The 21,379-nt window shown below is 29.3% G+C and overlaps 3 protein-coding genes and 1 pseudogene across 6 annotated transcripts in view; 3 read left to right on the plus strand and 1 right to left on the minus strand.

Annotated features, from left to right (window-relative positions):
• Positions 1 to 1,171: 1,171 nt before the first annotated feature.
• Positions 1,172 to 3,908, plus strand: LOC145189131 (signal peptide peptidase-like). Its single transcript, XM_080065709.2, has 8 exons — positions 1,172 to 1,398; positions 2,137 to 2,235; positions 2,333 to 2,661; positions 2,770 to 2,882; positions 3,086 to 3,169; positions 3,251 to 3,287; positions 3,418 to 3,606; positions 3,747 to 3,908. The coding sequence occupies exons 1-8, from the start codon at positions 1,210 to 1,212 to the stop codon at positions 3,811 to 3,813; spliced, it is 1,107 nt and encodes a 368-aa protein (XP_079921835.2). The 5' UTR covers positions 1,172 to 1,209; the 3' UTR covers positions 3,814 to 3,908.
• Positions 3,909 to 6,696: 2,788 nt separating this feature from the next.
• On the minus strand, positions 6,697 to 7,643 carry LOC149892414 (uncharacterized; annotated as a pseudogene).
• Positions 7,644 to 14,224: 6,581 nt separating this feature from the next.
• On the plus strand, positions 14,225 to 15,577 carry LOC145195336 (protein unc-50 homolog A-like). The gene has a single exon (XM_080073153.2). The coding sequence runs from the start codon at positions 14,294 to 14,296 to the stop codon at positions 15,071 to 15,073; it is 780 nt and encodes a 259-aa protein (XP_079929279.2). The 5' UTR covers positions 14,225 to 14,293; the 3' UTR covers positions 15,074 to 15,577.
• Positions 15,578 to 15,690: 113 nt separating this feature from the next.
• Positions 15,691 to 21,379, plus strand: part of LOC145181926 (leucine-rich repeat serine/threonine-protein kinase 1-like) — a 28,142-nt gene continuing 22,453 nt past the window's right edge. For 2 of the 4 annotated variants that reach the window (XR_016450295.1, XM_090080533.1), the window contains exons 1-12: positions 15,717 to 15,855; positions 16,373 to 16,433; positions 16,802 to 17,085; positions 17,552 to 17,798; positions 17,907 to 18,156; positions 18,274 to 18,564; positions 18,832 to 19,114; positions 19,244 to 19,483; positions 19,627 to 19,850; positions 20,356 to 20,462; positions 20,575 to 20,672; positions 20,759 to 20,896. Coding sequence is in view for 3 of the 4 variants with exons in the window: in XM_090080533.1 (XP_089936659.1) it covers positions 16,421 to 16,433; positions 16,802 to 17,085; positions 17,552 to 17,798; positions 17,907 to 18,156; positions 18,274 to 18,564; positions 18,832 to 19,114; positions 19,244 to 19,483; positions 19,627 to 19,850; positions 20,356 to 20,462; positions 20,575 to 20,672; positions 20,759 to 20,896 (2,175 nt within the window). In the remaining variant the exon portion in view is untranslated. Of the gene's footprint in view, positions 15,856 to 16,372; positions 16,434 to 16,801; positions 17,086 to 17,551; positions 17,799 to 17,906; positions 18,157 to 18,273; positions 18,565 to 18,831; positions 19,115 to 19,243; positions 19,484 to 19,626; positions 19,851 to 20,355; positions 20,463 to 20,574; positions 20,673 to 20,758; positions 20,897 to 21,379 lie in introns of those variants that run through there. The other 2 variants (XM_090080534.1, XM_090080535.1) reach the window with 2 other exon arrangements.

Below are 21,379 nucleotides of genomic sequence, written 5' to 3' on the forward strand. Positions count from 1 at the left end.
GTTGGAGCTAAACTATTTGCGTTTTAAAGTAACCAAATCGGTCAGCATACTGAAAACAAACCGTAGTTTTTGTGTGGATTCGATATTATAAACACTTCCGTCATAGTTTTTGATATAAACTTATAATTATCTTTAACTTATCTTTAATATTTCTTAAAAGTTTATGTGTGCGTATTCTCTTAGTATTATAAACACACTTAATAATAGTACTTTTAAACTTCACGTTAAACTCTGATTAGCCTTTAAAGTATGTAGAGAATTACGAATCCTAAGAAACTCCAATTTTGGCGCATCTACAAATTTCAAAATAATTGAAAAGTATTGTTTTATGTAATTTTAAGACAAAGTATTTTATGAAAACACTATAGAATCTCTTCAAACTAATTAATAATATTAGAAAAATGAAGATGCCGCGCCAAAGACTTTAGTTCAAAACAACCAATATGCTGCAACAGCAGTTAAATGAATGGGACACAAAATACGCAATCCAACCTTTTTCAGAAAATTTCACAGCCTCAGTAATCTAAACTAAATCACCGTTTAACTTTACTCATAAAAAAGTAGTTCCAAAAAAATCGAACTATGAGGCTTCAACGCATGTTTCTTGAGAAGTGTTAACATACTTGTCATTACTTTTTTTCAAATTTCAATTTTAGACCAAAGTTTTAATCTTTTTCTTGAATTTTTGTTTTTGTTTGTTGTCTCTTTAGCCAAATTTCTAATGTGTCCCGCTCTCTACACGGGGTGATTAGCTCATTCAAACATACATTTAACCATTGACAATTCAAACCGTAAAATCAAGAAGAAGAGACATTTGTTTCATAGATAAAATAGTCATGACACATTCAACAATAATAAATTACTACTGTAAATGACATTTTTTACATCCATATGTTAGCCTCCCCATTTTTATACCCACTCACAAAATAATCAAATAAATTACGGTATCAATACTTATACCTTTTTGTAGATGAAGATTTTAATTTGGCAAATAAATCTAAATCTTTTATTAAAGTTTACTCAATGTTTGTTCATATTTTAACAAAAGATTGCTATTAGTTAAACTAATTTAATAAGTTCTATATAATAAATACATTTAATGTTTTTTACTCTTCGTGTATTAAAAAGGATTTTTTAAACTTGAGTATGATCGCCAACTATATTCGCCAAGTACAAATTATCGAAAAATACGAATATAGCTAACAAAACATGGCTGACACAGAAATAGTTGAAAATGCTACTGTTACAAGTAACGATACGTTATCCGGTGGTGCATTGGGTAGATCAGCTGCTACTCCTGAAGGCCTTCTTTTAGCTTATTTCAGTCTCGTAGTTATGGCTCTTTTACCGATTTGGTATGGTTCGTTTCGATCTGTGGCTTTTAATAAAAAACAAAAGGTCAGTTAAGTAATTTTTTTTTGAATGTCGTATATTCATACATGACTATCCGTGTAGATAGAATGAAAAAACCTACTTCTTAAATAATTATCTAATAAATTTTTTAACAAATAGTTTGTGAAATAAATATTTTGTTATAAATATTGTATAGATTTTTTTATTTTTTAAATTTATTGTGGCAGTATACTTATGTTAATTGATAAAGGCTAACATATTAAGTTATTACTCCTTAATTAAAAGGTATGATTAGTGGTAAAAGCTATGCAATTTTCTCTATCTAACATAAACAAAAATATATTGTGAGCATTCATAATTTACAGTCAAATAAAAATTAATGGCAGTTTTCTTGCTTTGACTGCAAATCATGAACTGATTTATGAATTAGTTTAATTTCAATTAAATGTATGAGTATATTATATTTCTTTTGCACAGTATATTTCACATAGTTACAAGTAACCTAGACAAAAATTATGTTTTGTTAATATATTCAGTTTTGTTAAAAGATGTTGTTTTTTTACAATCTTTTAAATTAATTTTTTGAATCTAAAAATTTAAATATTTTAAAATTTAAACACTTAAACTAAAGTTTTTTGATTTGCTTTTACATCATTATGTTTTCATTGAGAACTAATTGTTCTGAACTGATACATCATGTTTAGAGTTAAAAAGTTTAATTTTTCCTTTTCTTTTTCTTTTAAAAGTTCAGTACTGTTTTAAATGGTAAATATTTTTATTTAGGAATCAGGAGAAAAAGTAGAATCAATGAGCAAAAAAGATGCTGCAATGTTTCCTATAATTGCAAGCTGTGCCTTATTTGGGCTTTATTTATTTTTTAAGGTTTGTATTATTTAGTCGTTTAACTCTAATGCGTGTGTGTATATCTATTAGTTTCATTTAAAAGACATTTTAAAAATCTCTATTAAACTTTGTTTAGTTCTTCAACAAGGAGTACATTAACATGCTATTGACCTTTTATTTCTTTGTTCTTGGTGTGCTTTGTGTATCAAACTTGCTTAGACCTTTTGTGACCCTATTATTGCCTGGTTGTTTCCCTAACTCCAAGTACCATGCTCAACTCAATGAAGGTAATGGAGAGAGTAAGAAAGTTCATGTTGATTACCAATTTGATCGCATTGATCTGGTGTGTTTAGTTTTTGCCACTTTATTTGGAGTATGGTATTTATTAAAAAAGCATTGGATTGCTAATAACATATTTGGACTTGCTTTTTCATTGACTGGAGTAGAATTGCTTCATTTGAATAGGTATTGTATGACAAAAAATTTATTTGCAATAGTAGTTTTTTTTAAAGTTAAATCTCAGTTCTTTCTCACAAATGAAGCCTCTAATCAAATATTGTTATTCTTTTCCAGTTTTCCTATTGGTTGTATTCTTCTTGGCGGTTTGTTTTTCTATGATATATTCTGGGTTTTTGGTACAAATGTTATGGTCACTGTGGCTACATCATTTGAAGCTCCAATTAAATGTAAATTAAATGCTATTTGAATTAATATTGAATCTTTTACATTCATTTTAAATGCTGGGTGCTGTTTCTTGACTTAGTATTGTGTTTTTAGATGCATTATGAAACTAAAATTTAAATTTCATTGGTACATATAATTTTATTGGTTGGTGATTTATAAAATAGTTCAGATAAAATCATTAAGATTTAGATCAAATACTTTTCAGTAATTTTCCCCATGGACTTTCTGGAGCATGGTTTCTTTGGCAAAAACTTTGCAATGTTAGGTCTTGGAGATATTGTTATACCAGGTACCATATGTTATTTGTATTACATTTTAACATTCTTTGATTTTTTTTTAACTCCTCTACTGACTAGTTTCTGGTTTTTAGGCATCTTTATTGCACTTCTGCTTCGATATGACATTAGGTAAGTCTTCATGGTGCATTCCTGAATTGTATTTTTATTAATAATAGTATTACTTCTAATTTATAATAACTGGCATTACTATTTTAACTGGATATTTATGCCCTATTGTTAGCTGATTTTTTGTTTTCAGCAAAGGCAATGGTTCTCATGCATATTTCTATGCCAGTTATATCTCCTATTTCTTGGGACTCTTGGTTACTGTTGCTATTTTGCATATTTTTAAGTCAGCCCAACCAGCTCTTTTGTATCTGGTACCTGCTTGCATTGGAAGTGCACTCTTAACAGCTCTTGTTAAAGGAGAAGTTTCCGATTTGATCAAGTAGATTATGTTTGTTGTTTTATTCAAAAAAATATTTCCTTTTGAGCAAATGAAAAAATTTTTTTACTTGTTGAATTTCTTTAAAAGTATCTTTTTGTAATGAGTTTTTCAGTTTTTCTTAGCCTTAGTTTATATTTTAGATATGAGGATCATCCTGAAGAAATGTTGGTAAACAGAACAATAAAATCTGAAAAAAAAGAAGAGTAAGAACACTTCCAAATTTTTATTTAGAATTTGAAACATATTTATTTTTAATAATGGTGTAAGAATCATTTTGAAGGAGAAAAAAAAATTTAAGCAAATATGATCTATTTGATTTGTTAAAATGTTGCTGTAAAGATACCTTTAGAAAGTAGTCATATGTGACTTATGTAAATCTTTCTCCTGGTCATTTGGTCTACCTGCTATGAAAATAATATTTGAAGACTTTATCTCACATATTAAACTTACAAATACTATAATAAATGGTGATTGCCGGTTTTCTTGGTTCACTTAATTAGAGATTCACCAATTTTATGTACTTGTTTAACACTAAACAAACACAAAAAATCATTCTGTTAAAAACATTCCTAAAAAAACTTGAGAAAAACATTTAATGGAAAATTCATGCCCAGATTAATGAAGATAAACTGATAATGGTCTTAATTAAGAAATTGAATATATTTTTATTTTATGTTCAATACAGGCTCCTTTTTTGAAATTTTGTAAAATCTTGTTATATTATCTGTAACAAGTCAGGGATATGAATTGCTGCATGGTTCCATTAAAGTATGGTTGATTATTTCTACAGATATACAAAGTCAATTTTTGTTCAATTGATATTTCTACCAGAACTTTACCATTCAATCATTTAACATTATAGAAACAGAAATTAAAGTATATTTTAAAAATCTGCTATCCAAAAATTTCAAAAATTATGATAGTAATGCTTAATGGGACCCTGATAATTTGATCAAGGTTTTAGATTATTATTACAATTATAATAGTTATTGTTAACATAAGATCTGACTATTACTTAAAATAGAACAGAATTATTTAGGATTTTTTATGATAGAATTATTTGATTATTTAGTGGATATGAATAGGATTATTATCTATCGGAAGCAATTTTTTTTTTCCTAATGTTTTATTTTTAATAAATATATTTAAATATATAATTATGTTGAGTTGTTTTTCATGTTATGTTTGTCAAAGGTTGTTGCTCCCTCATTCCGTGATAATAGAACTAAAAAAACATTGAACTTCAATTCTAAATTGTGAAGTTCAAAAAATTTATTTCAGAATTTTTTTTTTCTTTATTACAAATATACACATTTTATACATGTGTATTATTACAAGTATACACATTTTATACATGTGTTTTTGCTTTGTGAAGTTTTTTTTGTTTAAACTTAGAAAAAAGACGTTCAAAAAGTTTATTTACAATTCTTTCGCACGTGGAGTATTTTATTAAGTGCACGCGTAGTTTCGGCGCAAAATAGAGAAGTATGCGCTTGTTAGTTATTTTATTCTTTCAAAAATGTATTAAAAGCAAAACCAGTTATCTGGTGCTAACTGTTGTTAGCAATGGGGGGCGGGGGGGCGGCTTGAAAAAAGCAAGTTGTTTATGATACTTTTTGGGTAGAACGGAAAAGTTGTCTCCATACATATGTAATTTCTTTTCAAAATTTCAACACCCTAGAATGATGTTTTGTGTTCTGGCAAGGAACTTGAAATTTCAAAAATTTAGTGAACTTGCCCTATTTTCATATTTTTTTGCAATATGTTTGAAGCTTCACAGCATTTTATGGTATTGTGCAAAAGTTGCATCTATGTATGGTTAATTACTGGGAAAAAATTGGACGCCGCACGGTCAACTTGTAGTCCGGTAGAATTTAGTCTTAACCTAGAAAAAATTAGTATAAAGACATGTTATATATCGTTGGAAAGCTTATTTTTTCCTCTTTTAAATGAGTAATTGGTAATTTTTTTTTATTTTGGGGGAAAAAAAGTTGTGACGTCATAAAGATTAGCAGAAAAGCACCAAAATTGACGTTTTTTTACTAAAAGAATTTATAATTTAAGCAAGTAAATGTAATACATTTTTATATTTATTACTCCTAAGTATTAGTAGTTGGTTTAATGAACTGAAAGCGAAATAATAATAACTAAAAGTACGGTATAAAGGCAGAGGGGGACGCTACTTTAGCCAATTTTTTGAAAATTTACTTAAAGATGTGTTTACAAAACAAATATATTCAAAATATATAAAATACTGTTAAACGTAATTATTCTGTAATGTTACCAAGAGCATGTTAAAAAATATTTACAAAGAAGTTTATCTTTATGCATTAAGTTTATCTTACTTATTCTGATTAAATTAAAATTTATGTAAAAACATCTGAGAAGTGACGGTCATGGGCTGGTTCATTTTCTTCGTCAACTTTTTCATTATTTGTACAGTTAATCCCGTGACAGGTAGCACACGATGAAGTGCAGTGAAGTCCCATCTTTCTGCAGGAACATCGACTCGAACAGGAGTTTTTACACCCACATCGAACAACCTTTAGGATATCCTCTGGACCTGCATTTTCATCTGTCGCTATTGGTGAGTACATAAAGCCATTTAATTTCCATCCCCAATTAAGTGGGTCAAGATCAATTTCACTTAGACATCTCCAAATACGCACTTGATGATATACTCTCAATCCATGGTAGTAAGCAGCTCTAGGAGATGGTGGAAGAACAGAAGGGTCTATGTGAGCTCGATCTGAGTTTATCATTTCCTCGTACTTTTGCTTTCGTATTTGTTGTAGATTTGATGTTGAGGAATGTAGCAGCTGAAAGAAACGAATTGATGCATTTCCAATCTCATCAGGCGATTTATCATCATGGTAAAAAATATTTGTCTTTTAGAAAGCTTGAAGTCTTTGGCTTCAAGCTTTCTAAAAATTGAAGTCTTTCCAAAATTGTGAATTGCTGATGTTGTATCACAACCTGTAAATGCGTGCGCAAAAAGAATATTGTTAATGACATGTTTTGCTGTACTGCCAATAATCTGATCAATGTCATAACATTCACGCTGGCAATCAACTCTTTTTGTCATACTTGTTAAATATATTTTGTGTAAAGATTCAACTGATTTACAGTGGTGTAATAAGAGGCAAAGAATATCGCTGTCATCAGCTGTTGTTTTTTTCTGGTGTACCAGTTTTCGCATAATATATGTCTAAATCTGTCCAGTATAATTACATTACTTTTACCTTGTCGCGAGACTAATTGCATAGAATCTCCGTATTTTTCTTTTAATTTATTTTGCGTCATTTTAAGGGAATATATTTCTTCTCCTAATGTTTGCATCATCTCGTAAAACTCAGAGACTGTGTATAGATCAATATCTTCCTCAAGTTTTATGCATGCTGCATTAAAGACAGTAAGCTTTTCTGTTGATGTTGGTCTTCCACAGCTTGATGTAGTAATAGGTTTTTCAAATTTTGCACGACAATAGATGTGATATCGTGCTTCAACAGCTACAAGATCATTTATATTCAAAAGTCTAGCTTCAACTGTTTTAGATAAAAAATCGTTACGTTCGTTGCATAATTCTAGAGTTGCATGATAAATTTTTGATGATTTTGTTCTTACTTCTATGAAATTATTTCTCTCAGGATGGCGACTGTCAAGTGTGCACATATTTCCACAATAAAAACATTGCTCTTTAAAATTAAAAAAAATCTGTTCTGATCGAGTTGAACGTTTTCTTTCAATAGGAGTTTCCATCGATGCTTGTGATCGTTTAATTGATTTTGATTGGTTTCTTAATTTAGTTCGACACGATGAGTGAATAAAAACCTTTTCTCCTGTCTCTTGTTTTTTATTCAGTTTTCATTTACCAATACATTTAAATCCAATTTTAAAGCACATTCAATTAATTTTCCAAGAGCTCCTTGGTTATCAACATTCCTTCCAAATCTTGCCCCCACTTGGCTCAACGAATCTCCTTCTAATTTCATTTTACCACACAATGCACATACAGAGGATTCATTTTTTAAGTCCATAATTTTTCAGTTTCAGAACTAGTTTTATTATCACTTACAAGATCAGATAATTTATATTAAAATCTGAAAATAGCAAATCATTACATAATTATAAACACTAAGATAAATAATTTATTAAAAAGTTTTTGATAAATATTGCCAAAAAAATTCGATTACATTTCGAATACAAAAAGAATATTACATTCTAATAACTTTAAAATTCGAAATGTAGAACAAGGAATTTTTATTCCCTCTACCCATTTTTACTTACAGAAACAAAGTTTAACAAAAATATTTGACAAAAACAAACAAAAAATCAAAAATATTCCTCTTGCAAAATTCAAAAAAGGTCCTCTGGGGGGCTGTGGCCCCCGCGGCTCCGAAAGCCATGTTTCTAGTAACAAAATATATATATATATACTCAACACTTTTATATTATTTAAATATAAGTGTTATTATAGTTACAACGCAACTTATTGTACAGCATACTTAAAATTTATCAGCAACGTTTAAAATTTCGCATTTTACTCCTAATCTTTGTGACGTCATAACTTTTTTTCCCCAAAATAAAAAAAAATACCAATTACCTATTTTAAAGAGGAAATAATAAGCTTTCCAACGATATATAACATGTCTTTATAATAATTTTTTCTAGGTTGACCCCTTTTTTGGTGAAATTCTACCGGACTATTGTTCTGTTCTGGCAAAGTCTGAGATTACCACAAATCCACTGTTTTTTCATTATTTAACAAATCCTTGCTGGACGTACAGTCAATTAAATCAATGTAATCGTTTGCTTTAAAGTTTATTTTCGAAATATAAAACTTTCTAATCCCAACGTTTTCAACCATCTCATTTGATTCTCGTGTTTTTAGGACTCTTCGAATGCCGAGGCCTCGGATATGTGTTCTCTTATCAGTTAGCATTGCGGGCAAAATGTTTTCTGGAGATGCAAAGTAAGCATTCCAACAAATTACTGGGTTAATAATTTTACGGTTAACTTGATCCAAGTATCTGGATGATTGAATGAAATAGTAAAGATGCCGCGCTCCATCCTTAATTGAATAATGGATTTTGATGCAGAACTAAGATAGTACATATACCCTGAACACGAACTCTACTATGCTATGTAAGTTATCTGATGGTTCTGTGGCGGAAACATACAATCTTAATATCCTGTTGGCTGTTGTCAACCAGCGGGACATGTTTAGGGGGCCTGGATTTTGCTTAGCAAGACCTGGAGGACATATCGCGAGGTTAGAATTATTTTGTTCTATTTCCTATTTTAAAAGTTGGGAGAAAATGAGTTATTAATTTTAGAAAGTAAAAGTTTCTATATAATTTGTTTAAACATAAATTATTTAATGTGTAAGTTATCATTTTTTTAAAAATTAAAGCTAAAATTTTAAATAATTTTTACTTAAGAAAAAAGTCAAAAACTTTCTCCCAACAGTTAAACTTGGAGATAGAACAAAATAATTCTAACCTCGCGATATGTCTGAGCTAATGGAGAGAGCAATATCCCTCAGATACCTTTGCTCCTTACTCAAATTTGATATATCAACTGATGGCAAAGTGTAGTTAACTGGCTCAAATATTAGCACTGGAAGCAGCTCACAGGCCTTCAAAGATTTTTCAATGCAACCAGTGTAGGAAGAAGGTCCGGTGGTAGGACCATCAAAGGACTCGAATAAGTGGCGAAGAGGCTATTCGTTGAAATGCAGTTAATAAATAGCCTATTGTACCGTTCTCCCAATCTTCAGTTCAAGACGACGCAGTACACCATTGTAAACTCCAGTATTTACAACCGTTCCATTATACTTTAGAACAAGAACATGGTTTGAACCTTCGGGCACTTCTGCTGTGATATAGTTGTAAATACTTTCAGCAATGGCTAGACTTGCTCCTAAAGCTGGTATAACATCGCCAACGTAGCTATATCCTGGCTCTTTCACCAAGGAATAGTGTTCCTCTACAATTTCTCTTTAGTAGTATCTACCCTCCTCTTTTTATGTTGACAATGTTTTTACGTTGACAATGAAGTAAAGACCTACTAAATGATCATTATCAATGTTTGAACTTTCACTTTTAAGCTCTTGCATGGTTCAATACCTCTCTCTACCAATTGTTTTCTTATCAATCACTAAAGATGTATCCAATTTAGTGACTAGGCCTACGTCGTGTAAAACGCTTGAAGCTATGGCAGCCGTGGCTTAAAGCGATACCCCAAATCTTTGATTAATGAGGCGGCATTATTAAGTTTCATACGCACTTGCGAAGAGGATGCAGCCGATGGTCCGGGATTATAGTCGTAGTCATCAGATTCAGGTGCCTCATCTTCATCCATCGCCTTGTAATCTTTTGAGAAACTTGATGTTAATGAAGGATTATCACCATCAGGCTGCGATAAGCAAAACGCAATAGATTTTGAACTATGAAGGAATTTTTTTTTCCTCTTTTCAGCACGTGTTTGGAGCTTTTCTGTTTCATGCAAATCGAGCGATCCAATGCACATTAGGCGCTTTGTTCTCTGACCAGCAAGAGATGACTGTTCCTTAAAGGGGATCTTGGATTCTTTGGGCAATTGCAGGCTGTAAATGTAGAGCACTTACAAGCTGCTAAATCAAAAAGAAAGCGTAATTCGTCTCTAAACTTCTCTACTCGTGCTTTTGTTACCATGCTTTAATTTATTCTTTTATAAACAGACTTGATATCGATATAAATTTTGTGATATGCATGAATCATATTATGAGGAGGGAGAATTAGATTAAAAACAACGATCAGAAAAGACGCACACAAGATCGACTCGTCAACTCTTCATATAAATAAATGATAAAGCAAAAAGAGTTAAGTTAAAAACAACAACTGAGAAAAGACACACAGAGACTCATTCAACCTGCCATATCAAAAAACGATAAAGCGGAAAGAAGAAAAGTTAAAGAAACAACTGGGGAAAAGACGTAAACGCGAAGATTCGTAAATGATAAAGCGAAAAGAAGAAAAGTTAAAAACAACGACCGGGAAAAGACTTGTACGCGATGATTCATCAATTTATTACGTAAGCAAACGATAAAACGAAAAGAAGAAAACCTAAACACAACTAAGAAAAGACGTAAACAAGAAGACTCATCAACCTGCCATATAAATAAATGAAAAGATATCGCAACTGGAAAACAAGCAAAAAAAACTATAAAAGCTCAAAAAAAAAAAAAGAGTCTGACGGTTTGAAGAAGAGTTTTAAAAAGGAGGAGGAAGATGAAGTTTTAAAGAGAAGTAAATTAAAGTTTTACGAAAGTTTTTAAGAAGAATTTTAAAAAGAGAGAAAATTTTTGTGATTGAAAAATACTTTGATGAACAAGCAGTTTTTATAAGTGAATAAAAGAGAAAAAAGAAGAAGAGGTTTTGATAATTAGAAGAAGATTATAATATTGATTAAAGGAGAATAACCAGAAGTTTCATATAAAGAAGAGATATTTGTAATAAAAAGAAGATATAAAAAAGAGGAGTAATTGATGTAAACAGTATTGAACACTGCAAGAAGCGTAAGAGAATATTATTTGTATTATATAAACGTTATGAGTAAAAGAGTGCTAACCATTACACACTAATAGGACGTCGTTGTTGAGTTTTATTTTAAAACAGAATGTACTGAGGACGGCAAATAGAAGCTCAGAATACAGAATCGCATTTCCTTTTCACAAAGGAAATGCGATATGGAAGAAAATATGGGTTCCTTATTAAGGGAATTCTTACTGCTGTTTCTTTTTTACTCACGACCTGAAACAATAACTCATAACAATTTATCAGTTGTAAATAATTATTAGTTAATTAATAGTTATAATCTGGAAAATAATCTGCTAAAATAATAGTTGATACCGTATATGCTTGCGTATAAAAGTCGAGAAAATTTTAAGTCAAAATAGCAGCTTCGACTTTTTTAAGGATCATAAAAAATGTAAATTACTTTTTAAAATTTAATTTTATAATGTTAACGTACTGCATATACTCGCGTATAAGTCAAAAAACTACTACTTCAAGAGAGTAAAAGTATTAGAACATAAGAAATCGAAAAAAGAACAGAAGCAGCTGCACTTATTCCAATTGTTTAAGATTTTGAAATCTAAAAGTATGATTAAAAAAACAGTGTATTTGATAATTTTGGAGTAATTTTAGGCTCTTTGCCAGAACAGAACATATTGTCCATGGGGCATCAAGATTTGCACAGTAACTAACCATACATAAATGTAACTTTTGCACACTATCCCAAAGTGTTGTGACCCTAAAAAAATGTTTCAAAAACAATATAGAAATATGGTCATTTTACCAAATTTTTGAAATTTCATGTCCCTTTGCCAGGACACAAGACATTATCCTAGGGTGTTGAAATTTTGAACGGAAGTTACGTATGTATAGAGACAACTTTTCCACTCTACCCCAAAAGCATCATAAATAGTTTGCTTTTTTCAAGCCCCCCCTAGTCAGCAATATGGTATTAGAGTTCTCAGACGTCCCATTCTTAAGCTTTTTTTTTTGTGTTTTTTATTTTTAGCATACTTTTGAGTTTTTTATTTTTAGGCATTTTTTGTGTTTTTTTTATTTTTAGGCATTTTTTTGTGTTTTTACTTTCATAACTGGAATGTATAATTCTGTTAAACCATTTCAAAAAATTAATCTTACGGATAAAAAGTTCAACACTTTTAACTTTCTTTCCTATTTTTGTTGTTTTTCTCATACTTTCATAAAAATTATGAAATTCAAACTTCTGTAATTAAAAACGATTTATTTTGCAACTACTGCAGCTATTTTCTTAACTTTTTATTCGTTTGATCCCTCAGTTTATTGACCAAATAACCATATTATTAACTCCATTTTCACCACTGAGAACCTTTTTATAAACCATGCCACATTTATTAAATGATACCAGTTAATGATATGCAAACTATTAAAAACTTTAAAAAGGATAGTGACTATCTATTTGAATACTTCATATTTATTTTAATTAATGTTAAATACTGTAAAGATGTTTCAAGTATACAAAAACGCTACGTGTGAATGTTGTACCTCAAGGGTTCTCATTACATCTACGGGATGAAGTTAAAAACATTGTGCTTGAAGAAATTACGATCCGACCAAAATATTAAGTCTTACGAGACGTGAGAATAATGTTTCAAGACGAATCAATTACCCAGCCAGTTTCTTTTTAAACTAATTCTTTATAAAAAATGACAAAAATTATAGATAGCTAGCTACTATCTCATTGGCAACCCTTGTACGGTTATAATCAGTATTATTTAGGTAGGAAGGAGGGGTATAATCAGTATTATTTAGGTAGGAAGGAGGTATTAGAACAATCTGAAAGAGATAACGGAGAAGAGGGGGGGGGGGGGGGGGGGGGGAAGAGAGAAATTGGGGACGAACTTAGGGAAGCACTTAATCAATGATACACGTTAAATATATACATACCATTGACTTCTTTCTATTCAAGTTGTACATTTTTCCATCTTTACCTCTTTCAGTATTAATCTTTTCGATGTTAACCTTTCCAAAGCCACTCCAAAACGCTAATTTGAGCACGAGATAAATGTTGTGATTGAAGTTAGTTTAATTCTCACGAACTTTAGTATAGCGCATATCATTTTCAAGGCTTTTGAGTAGATAGGAATTATTAACTGGGGATAGCGATGAAATTCTTTTTGAGTGTGGGGAAATGTTGGAAGATTATCTGTATAAAGTTTCAGCTATTAGATACTGCAAAAAAAGGAAAAAATAGATTAGATTGATAATTTTTGTTGGAACGCCAATCAAAATTATTCCAAGAATGTTTTAAGTGTTCTTAACAGCAGACTTACTTCATCGATTGAAAAAAACTTTAAATTTGAAAAAGAGACAAAATTTAAGAGCAAGAGTGGGTTAATGGGTAAAATACCAATTGCAAACTGCAAACCGGTAAACGTTATGACAATTCGTTAACATTTTTTAGCTAGTATAACCAATAGGATCGTGGTTTGCAAAATAATTTGCAGTTTACCGAATTACAATTTGCAAGTTCGCAGTATACATTTTCCCCAATTGACCAGAGTGAAAGTAAAAAGTCGAAATGGAAACTTAGCCTTTCAATATAATCTTAGACTGTCTCTAGATCGATTTTCAACATGGTATCTCTAGCTGATTTCTGATGCGATAAACATATAGACTGTCTGATTTTGTATTAATTGAGAAAGAACATTTTAACGAGGTTGCTACACGACTGATAAAAAAGTAACTCATTTTAAAAGTAATAATTGAGTTACATTTGTTAGAAAGAAGTATGTGCGAGGAGGGAGTACGTGAGTTCCAATCTATCTACTTGTACCCTAAAAATCTATAAAGAAATAACAATAACAACGATAAATTTACTGTATTGGGAATGAAGTAACATTATAAAGTTAATAATCTGATGATACCAGTTTCAGAGTAGTAGGTAGCTAAACATGCAATATATAGCTATTCTAAGTAGAACTAAAGTTATATTCAATATATTATATAGAATAAATCCGTTTAAATAAACAATATAAATTACTTCTACTAAATATTATAACAGAACTGACTCATTTTGATGTTTTGTTATTCAAAATATATATTGTTTTCATATAGGTAAATTAATAAAGTTATTTTGCATTAATATAAACTTGATGCTGTCAAGGAATTTAACTGATAAATTACCGGAACAGAGAAATACAATTATGGATCGCATAGCTTTGCAAAGACGCTTTCTTTTTGTAAAGAGAATATTTAAAGTAAAGCACATGGATTTTGAATTTGCTCTCTGGCAGATGCTTTATCTTTTCATATCACCAAAACGAGTATATCGTAATTTTTCGTATCATCAAGAAACAAAGAGACAATGGTCAAGAGATGATCCAGCTTTTTTGGTTCTCTTGAGCATTTGGTTATTTGCTTCATCTACAGTATTTTCAGTTGCATTAAGTCTCAGCTTTACTGGCTTTTTAAAATTGTTATTTTGGGTTATATTTGTGGATTGTATTGGATTGGGATTGTTAGTTGCTGGGATTTTATCTATTTTTGTAAACAGATATCTAAGATTTCCAGGTGGCATAAAACATCAAGAAAGAGTTGAGTTTGGATACTCTTTTGATGTGCATCTTAATGCTTTTTTCCCATTATTATTAATGCTGCATGTTGTTCAACTGCTTTATTTTTTATTCAGTGAAAATAGTTTTATGGCGAGATTTATTGGAAATAGTATTTGGCTGATTGCTCTGCTTTATTATTGCTATATAACTTTTCTTGGGTATAGTTGTTTACCATTTCTTCGTGGTACTGTGACTTTGTTGTTCCCAGTTGTCCTGGTTTCAATATTTTACATTGTCTCTTTATTTTTCCCTGCTCTCAATTTGAGCCATATGTTGATAAACTTTTATCGATACAGAGTTTCACATTATGCATTATAATTTTGGTTCTTCAATATATATGCGGTATTTTTCTATTATCAATATCTAGATTTTAAAAATAGAACCTTAACTTTTTTCTAAACAAATTTGATTTGTAAATTATCTTAATTAACGAACAAGTTGACAATTTAGTATCAAAAAGTCTTATGTTATTTTTTATGCAAAACCTCTGTGGTTATGAATAGCATAAATTTATTCTATTGTTTCTTTCAATGTATTTAAATAGAAATTGTTGCACTTCTTTTGTTTGTCATTAAAAATGATAATTTAAATTTTCTTTATTTATTCATGCATATTTTAGGGAAGTTATGTAAGCAGTGCAATTTTAAAAAGATTTTGCAACTCAAACTTTTATTTGTATTAGCTTGTGTTTAACAATATTTATAGTATTGCTGAATTAAACAATTTTTAAAACAATTAAGTTAACTATTTGTTTAGTTTATTTTTTAAAGGTTATATGTTGTATACTAAATGATTCTTAAGGAAAACATTCTATTTGCATGTTTCTCAGTATTATTTGCTCAGAGTTTAAACATTTTCTCATTGAAAACCTTTATATAAATTTATAAATTGTTTATTATATTCATCATATATTCATCATGATTTCATAAAACAATAGATGTGCTACTATTCTTTTGGCCACTGAGCTCATGCTATAAAGTATCAAATTATCATATATGTTAATAAATAGATCCTGTAATAATTATTTTCAGCTGCTGAAAATAAAATCAAGTATAATTAAGGTATTGATCAGCTGGATAAAAAGATTAGAAGTTTTTAGGGTAAGTTAAAAAATATCTAAAAAAAAAATTTTTTGTCTTCTTTTAGTTAAGAATTTATTGTCTGCAGTTGGTGACTTTCCTTAGTACAATGGTACTGACCAACTGTATTTTTGTGCAAAAATGTTTTATTTTAACAACTTATTATTAGCAATATACCAGCTGTTTGGCTTTGTAAATTATATTTCCTTAAATTCTGTAATGAAAGTCACTAATCAACACAAACTCAGTAATAAATTTGTATTGATTAGTGATTTTGGTTAATTGATGTACAAATGATGTTTTTTTAATTGACTTATGTTTAAGTAATTTAAGTTTTTATTTTTCTAGTTTTTCATTTATGAATAAAACTGCACAAAACTTTAATAAGAAAAATAACTCATTAGAATACATTGTAAGTAAGAGTACTTCCTCAATCCTTAAAAACAAATGTTCACAAGTGAAAAATGTGTCATCCCATAATTGCTTGACCACTTTTTTGAAAAATGCTGTTTGTTTTGTCAAATGTTCACTATTGTAGGTATGGTTCTAAGAAATCTTATAGGAAACAGTTAAAGAGATTTGTAAAATGGACTTTGAAGGTATTTTTTTTTTACATTTTCTTGAGAAAAATACTCTTTTTTCTTCAACATTTTGTATTTAAATATTCTTAATAAAAGTTTAGTTTTAGCTGAGAAAGCAGGAAAACCTCTTAAGTTGAGAAAGTAGTTTGTGTCATTTTTTTAATTTGGTTTTTATCAAAATCTTTAATGCCAATAAAAGATTAAAAATGCAAAGATAATGGTATTCCTTTTTTTTCAATTAAAATTTTTTTTTTCTTGTAAAATTCTAAATAAGATTCAAGTAGTAAGGTTGTCATTGTTATAGAATGTTATAATCATCAATACTGAAAACTTTAAAAGTAGTTTTTTTTTTTTATTTTATATAAATTTTTATTATTTACTTGCAGAGATTCACATAAGTCTGGTGGAAGCCTGTATCACTAATGATGTCAGTAAATTGCCTAAGTGTATATTAAGTGAGAAAGGTTTAGTAAAATTTCTACAAAGAGATGTTCTTTGTAACAACAAGAATCAGCCTGATAATCCTGGTAACTACATGTATATTGCTTGTGAGCACAATAGTTATGCAGTTGTTAAGCAGTTACTCTTGGTTGGTATTTGGGATGTTAGTACACTTGGGATAAATAATAAATCTGCTATGCTTATTGCTTGTGAAAAGGGAAATTTAGAGGTAATGTTTATTTAACCTAGTTGTTTAAGCATTTAATTATTATTTTAAGTATTGTTATGTTGAAGTATACTGAGTAGGTGGTCATGGTTTCTTTTGTATTATTAAAAATTTTTGATTTGAAGTCTAGTGTATATAAAAGATATGTCATAACCAGGGCTAAGAGAGTAGGAACCATATGGGGCATATTGTTCAATTTTAACTAGATTTTAAATGTTTTTTTTTTATGTAAAAGATAATATCTGTTATACACAAAACATTTATAAGTTTAAAAAGAGAAATTTCAAAGGATTAAAAAGAATGCTTTGATTTTCTAATTTTAACGAAATTCAACTAATAGTTTATAAAAACTTTAAACTTTTAAAGTTTTTTCCAGGTTTCAGTTTATTAGAGCTTATAGATATAAGCTTATAGCTTATCGATGATATTAAAATTAAAAAAAAGAAAATTAAAATAACGATTCTTTTAGTGTCTAAAGGCAATCAGTTCATTTGGAGTTTCTCTTCACCCACCCAATACCCTGACAAAAGAATCTTGCATCTATGTTGCAACTTTTTTTGGTAAAACAAGTGTAGTTGAGTATTTAGTGAACTCAATTAATGGGCTTTTAGATACAAAATTTGAAGGTGGACTAGGTCCAAGTCCTGGAATAAATTATGCTGACATATGGGTAGGCTTAACAAGTGTTGCAAAGACAGAAGAAAGCATCAAACTGGGTACATATGATATTAATAATATTTGAATAAATACATACATATTGATAATAAGTTGTATTTTTAAGCATATTTTAGTTATTTTTATTTTTTTTCCTATGCTTTTTTAAGGTAACCTTTTGCTCTACATTGCATGTGTCTTAAAACATCTTGAAATTGTGAAATTCTTCTTAACAAAAGGTGTTAATGTGAATGAGTTGTTATCTTCTAAAAGTTTCTTTTCAAGTATGTTCACACCTCTTGCAGCAGCTTGCAAAAATGATGATCTAAAGATTGCTGAAGTCTTGCTCAGAAATGGAGCTGAAATCAGTTCTTCTATTGCTAATCAGTATCCTGAGTTTACAGCTTTGTTGCTTAAAAGGTTGTTTTTTTCTTCCCCTGTTTTCAAGTAAAATAAAAAAGTTTGTTCTCTTTTACTTTTTTGTAAATGCAGAAAAAAGTTTTTTTTCAAAAGAATAATTGTTTTTCATTGGTTTAGTTATGTCAGAAATTCTAACTACATATCTAAAGAAGAGACTGGCAACTCTCAAGTAACTAGTGAAAAAGATATAGAACACTATTCTTTACACTGGAATGAACTTAGACTCCATAAGCTTCATAGATGTTGGTTGGCTACTTACTCAGAAAATATATACATCCTTGACTTGCATGGTAATTCTATAGATGATTTACCATTTGACTTTTTTGATTTATTGCCCAATATTGAAGATATAGATTTGTCATGTAATTTGCTTACAAAGTTTCCAGCCCAAAATGCAAACTTGTCACCGTAAGTACTCTTATTATACAAACATTTTATTAGGACAAATTATCTTAGCAGATAATTTTTCTGTCTGCTGCTATTAGATCTAAACAGGGAATCAAACGTAAACATGTTTAACATTTTTTTTAAATTGTTGCTTGCTATTCTTAGTTTTATTATTCAGAATCAAAGAAATTCTCTCATGAAAAAATCAATTTAATTTCAGTTTTGTGTTAAACAAAATATTACAATTTTATGTGAAATAGCTTGTATTACTTAGTAAATAATATTTAGGATTAAGAGACTGGTTGTATGCAAAAACAAGCTAAAAGGTTTGCCCCTTCAATTATTTGACAATCCAAACATTACGCATATTGATTTTTCAGCCAATCAAATAAGTGATTTACCAGCTGATTCGGAACAACTTTGGGGTTGTTCAATGCTAAAATATTTGAAATTATCTTATAACAAAATTGTAGTTGTCCCATTATCAATGACTGGAGCTATGACATTAGAAAAACTGTTTCTCAACGATAATCTCATACAAATTTTTTTAATTGCTTGGAATTGTCCTCTGGTAAGTTCTATTACACAAATTAATTGCAATTTCATTTAATGCAGTATTGTTTATTTAATTGGGTTTGTTTTTAGGGGCTTTTTTATGTATGTTTTTTTTAAATTAGTTGGTAAATTCTTTCATTTTTAGATTGAACTTGACCTTTCTAACAACCAACTTGTGAGTTTTACACCCTCTATAAAAATGTGGTCTAAAACTCTGAATAAGTTGAATCTTTCATATAACCAAATTGAAACAATTTCCATAAATATGTGCCATCTTCAAAATCTTCAGTATCTTGACTTGAGTTTTAATACACTCAGAGTTCTACCACCACCAGTTTTTTGGAAATGTGGAATGTTATGTAAACTCAATCTTTCACATAATTTGGTAAGATTGTTAGGCTTTGAATGATATTTCAAATATGAATTATGTTTTTGCATTCTTTTTTGTATGTTTAAAAGCACATGTCCTGTTATAAAAATTATTGTAAGAAAAAATTAACTAATTTTGTTAATTTTTTTTTTTTTCAGTTATCTGCAACTACTGATATGGAGGGATTTTTTGGGGTTGACTTAAAGAAGCTTGAAGATGCAATTGGAAGTAACAGTAATTTATCAGCCATTACTTCTTGTGAGTTTCCAGCAGAATTATTTTCAGAAAATCTTACCAATTTGGACTTAAGCTATAATCTTCTTGAAAATGTTCCTGAATCCCTATTCTCGCTCCATAATCTCCATGAGTTAGATCTTAGCAAGTGAGATTTGTTTTCAAATTCTTATATTTTATTTTTTACGGTTAATACTCTAAAGAGACTATCAGATCTAGGCTATAGGAAAATAGTTGCTAATGAAATAGAGGCTGATGAATGTTAAAAAATTATTTATTATGTTAACTAAAAAAATATATTTGATGAATGTTTACTTTTTTGTTTTTGATTCATAATCTTTTAAAACAATTATTACAGTGTGTAAAGCCAAATAAAGGTCCTTTAAAGTGCTCAAGTTTATAAATAGATGATTCGGTAAACAAATTAATCACTTCAATTACCTCTACTTACATAACTAATATTTAAAAATTATATATTGAAAATAAACTGTACTTTAATTGTGCCATAAGGAGTGATTACTTGTATAGATCAAAACAATAACAGTATTTACACTTGCTAAAACTTAAATTTTGATGTGAAATTCATTTAAAAGAATAACAGAATAAGGTTTTATGTGTGTTCATGTTCAAATTTTTATTTAACTTGTTTTCAGTAATCCATGTCTTACTGTTCTCCCTGCTGAGCTTGGCAAATTAAAAAATATTTGGAACTTAAAGCTAGCTGGTCTTAAAATTCCAGATCTTCCATTTGAACTTGACAGTAAGTTTAAACTTGAAAGTATTTTTCTCAAAATGAGTGTATTAAAAAACATTTCTAAAATCTAATCAACTTAAAATCTATATTGTGTTTTTACAAACAAAATTAATATCAGATCAAAATCAAGCAAAACGAGTTCTACCTTATTTACGTGCAAAACTGCGAAAGTCTGTTCCATTTAACAGAATGAAGCTAATGGTTGTTGGATTACAGGTTGGAAATTTTTTTAGTTTGAAAAGTAAAATCCAGGTAAATTTTTAAAAAAAGTTTTTTAAACTTTTAAAAATGATTATTCATAGGGTCGTGGCAAAACAACACTAATTGCTACTCTTCAAGGTAAAAAACCTCCTCCAAACATATCAACAGCTGGTATATCAGTTGAGCAGTGGAGTCTTGCTTTGCCACATAAGCTATCTATTAATTTCTGGAGAGACACGGTAATAATTTTTTCATTTAAAAGTTCAATTAAATATTTAAATTTTCTTTTACCAGGGTTAAAGTAATTCTCAACTAACCTTAACAGTTCTTATCTGCTTTCTACTTATTTTTACCTCTTACTTTAATTTAGAAAAACAAAATATTCAATTGTTTGAAAATTTGCACCCTCCAAATAAAACAATAGGGTGTGTTGTAAAAAGGCAAAAATATAAAATTGAAAAAGAACTCATTGCTGCCTGTAGATCTTGTGATTGAAGAAGTTTTTAAAATTTTGTAGTTGTATTAATTTTCTCACTGTTCAAAAATGGACTTTTTTTGTTTATAGACTATTCTACATTCTAAAGGTTTAGCGATATTTTTAAAATACACTTGCTATGAAATTGTGAATTTCTTGTTTGTCATTATTCATAAATACTTGCTATGAGCTTGTAAATTTCTTGTTTGTCATTATCAATACATACTTGCTATGAACTTGTAAATCT

The sequence above is a fragment of the Hydra viridissima genome, unplaced genomic scaffold (genome assembly GCF_058129835.1).
Source record: "Hydra viridissima isolate aposymbiotic clone 2 unplaced genomic scaffold, HvirCarnegie_v1 scaffold_2, whole genome shotgun sequence".
Classification (NCBI taxonomy): Eukaryota; Metazoa; Cnidaria; class Hydrozoa; order Anthoathecata; family Hydridae; genus Hydra; species Hydra viridissima.

Coding starts and splice junctions, on each gene's coding strand:
- LOC145195336 (XM_080073153.2), top strand. CDS start 14,294: ATGCTGTCAAGGAATTTAACTGATAAATTACCGGAACAGAGAAATACA.
- LOC145189131 (XM_080065709.2), top strand. CDS start 1,210: ATGGCTGACACAGAAATAGTTGAAAATGCTACTGTTACAAGTAACGAT. Junction 3,170..3,250: donor TGGAGATATTGTTATACCAG/GTACCATATGTT, acceptor TCTGGTTTTTAG/GCATCTTTATTGCACTTCTG. Junction 3,607..3,746: donor GAAGTTTCCGATTTGATCAA/GTAGATTATGTT, acceptor TTTATATTTTAG/ATATGAGGATCATCCTGAAG.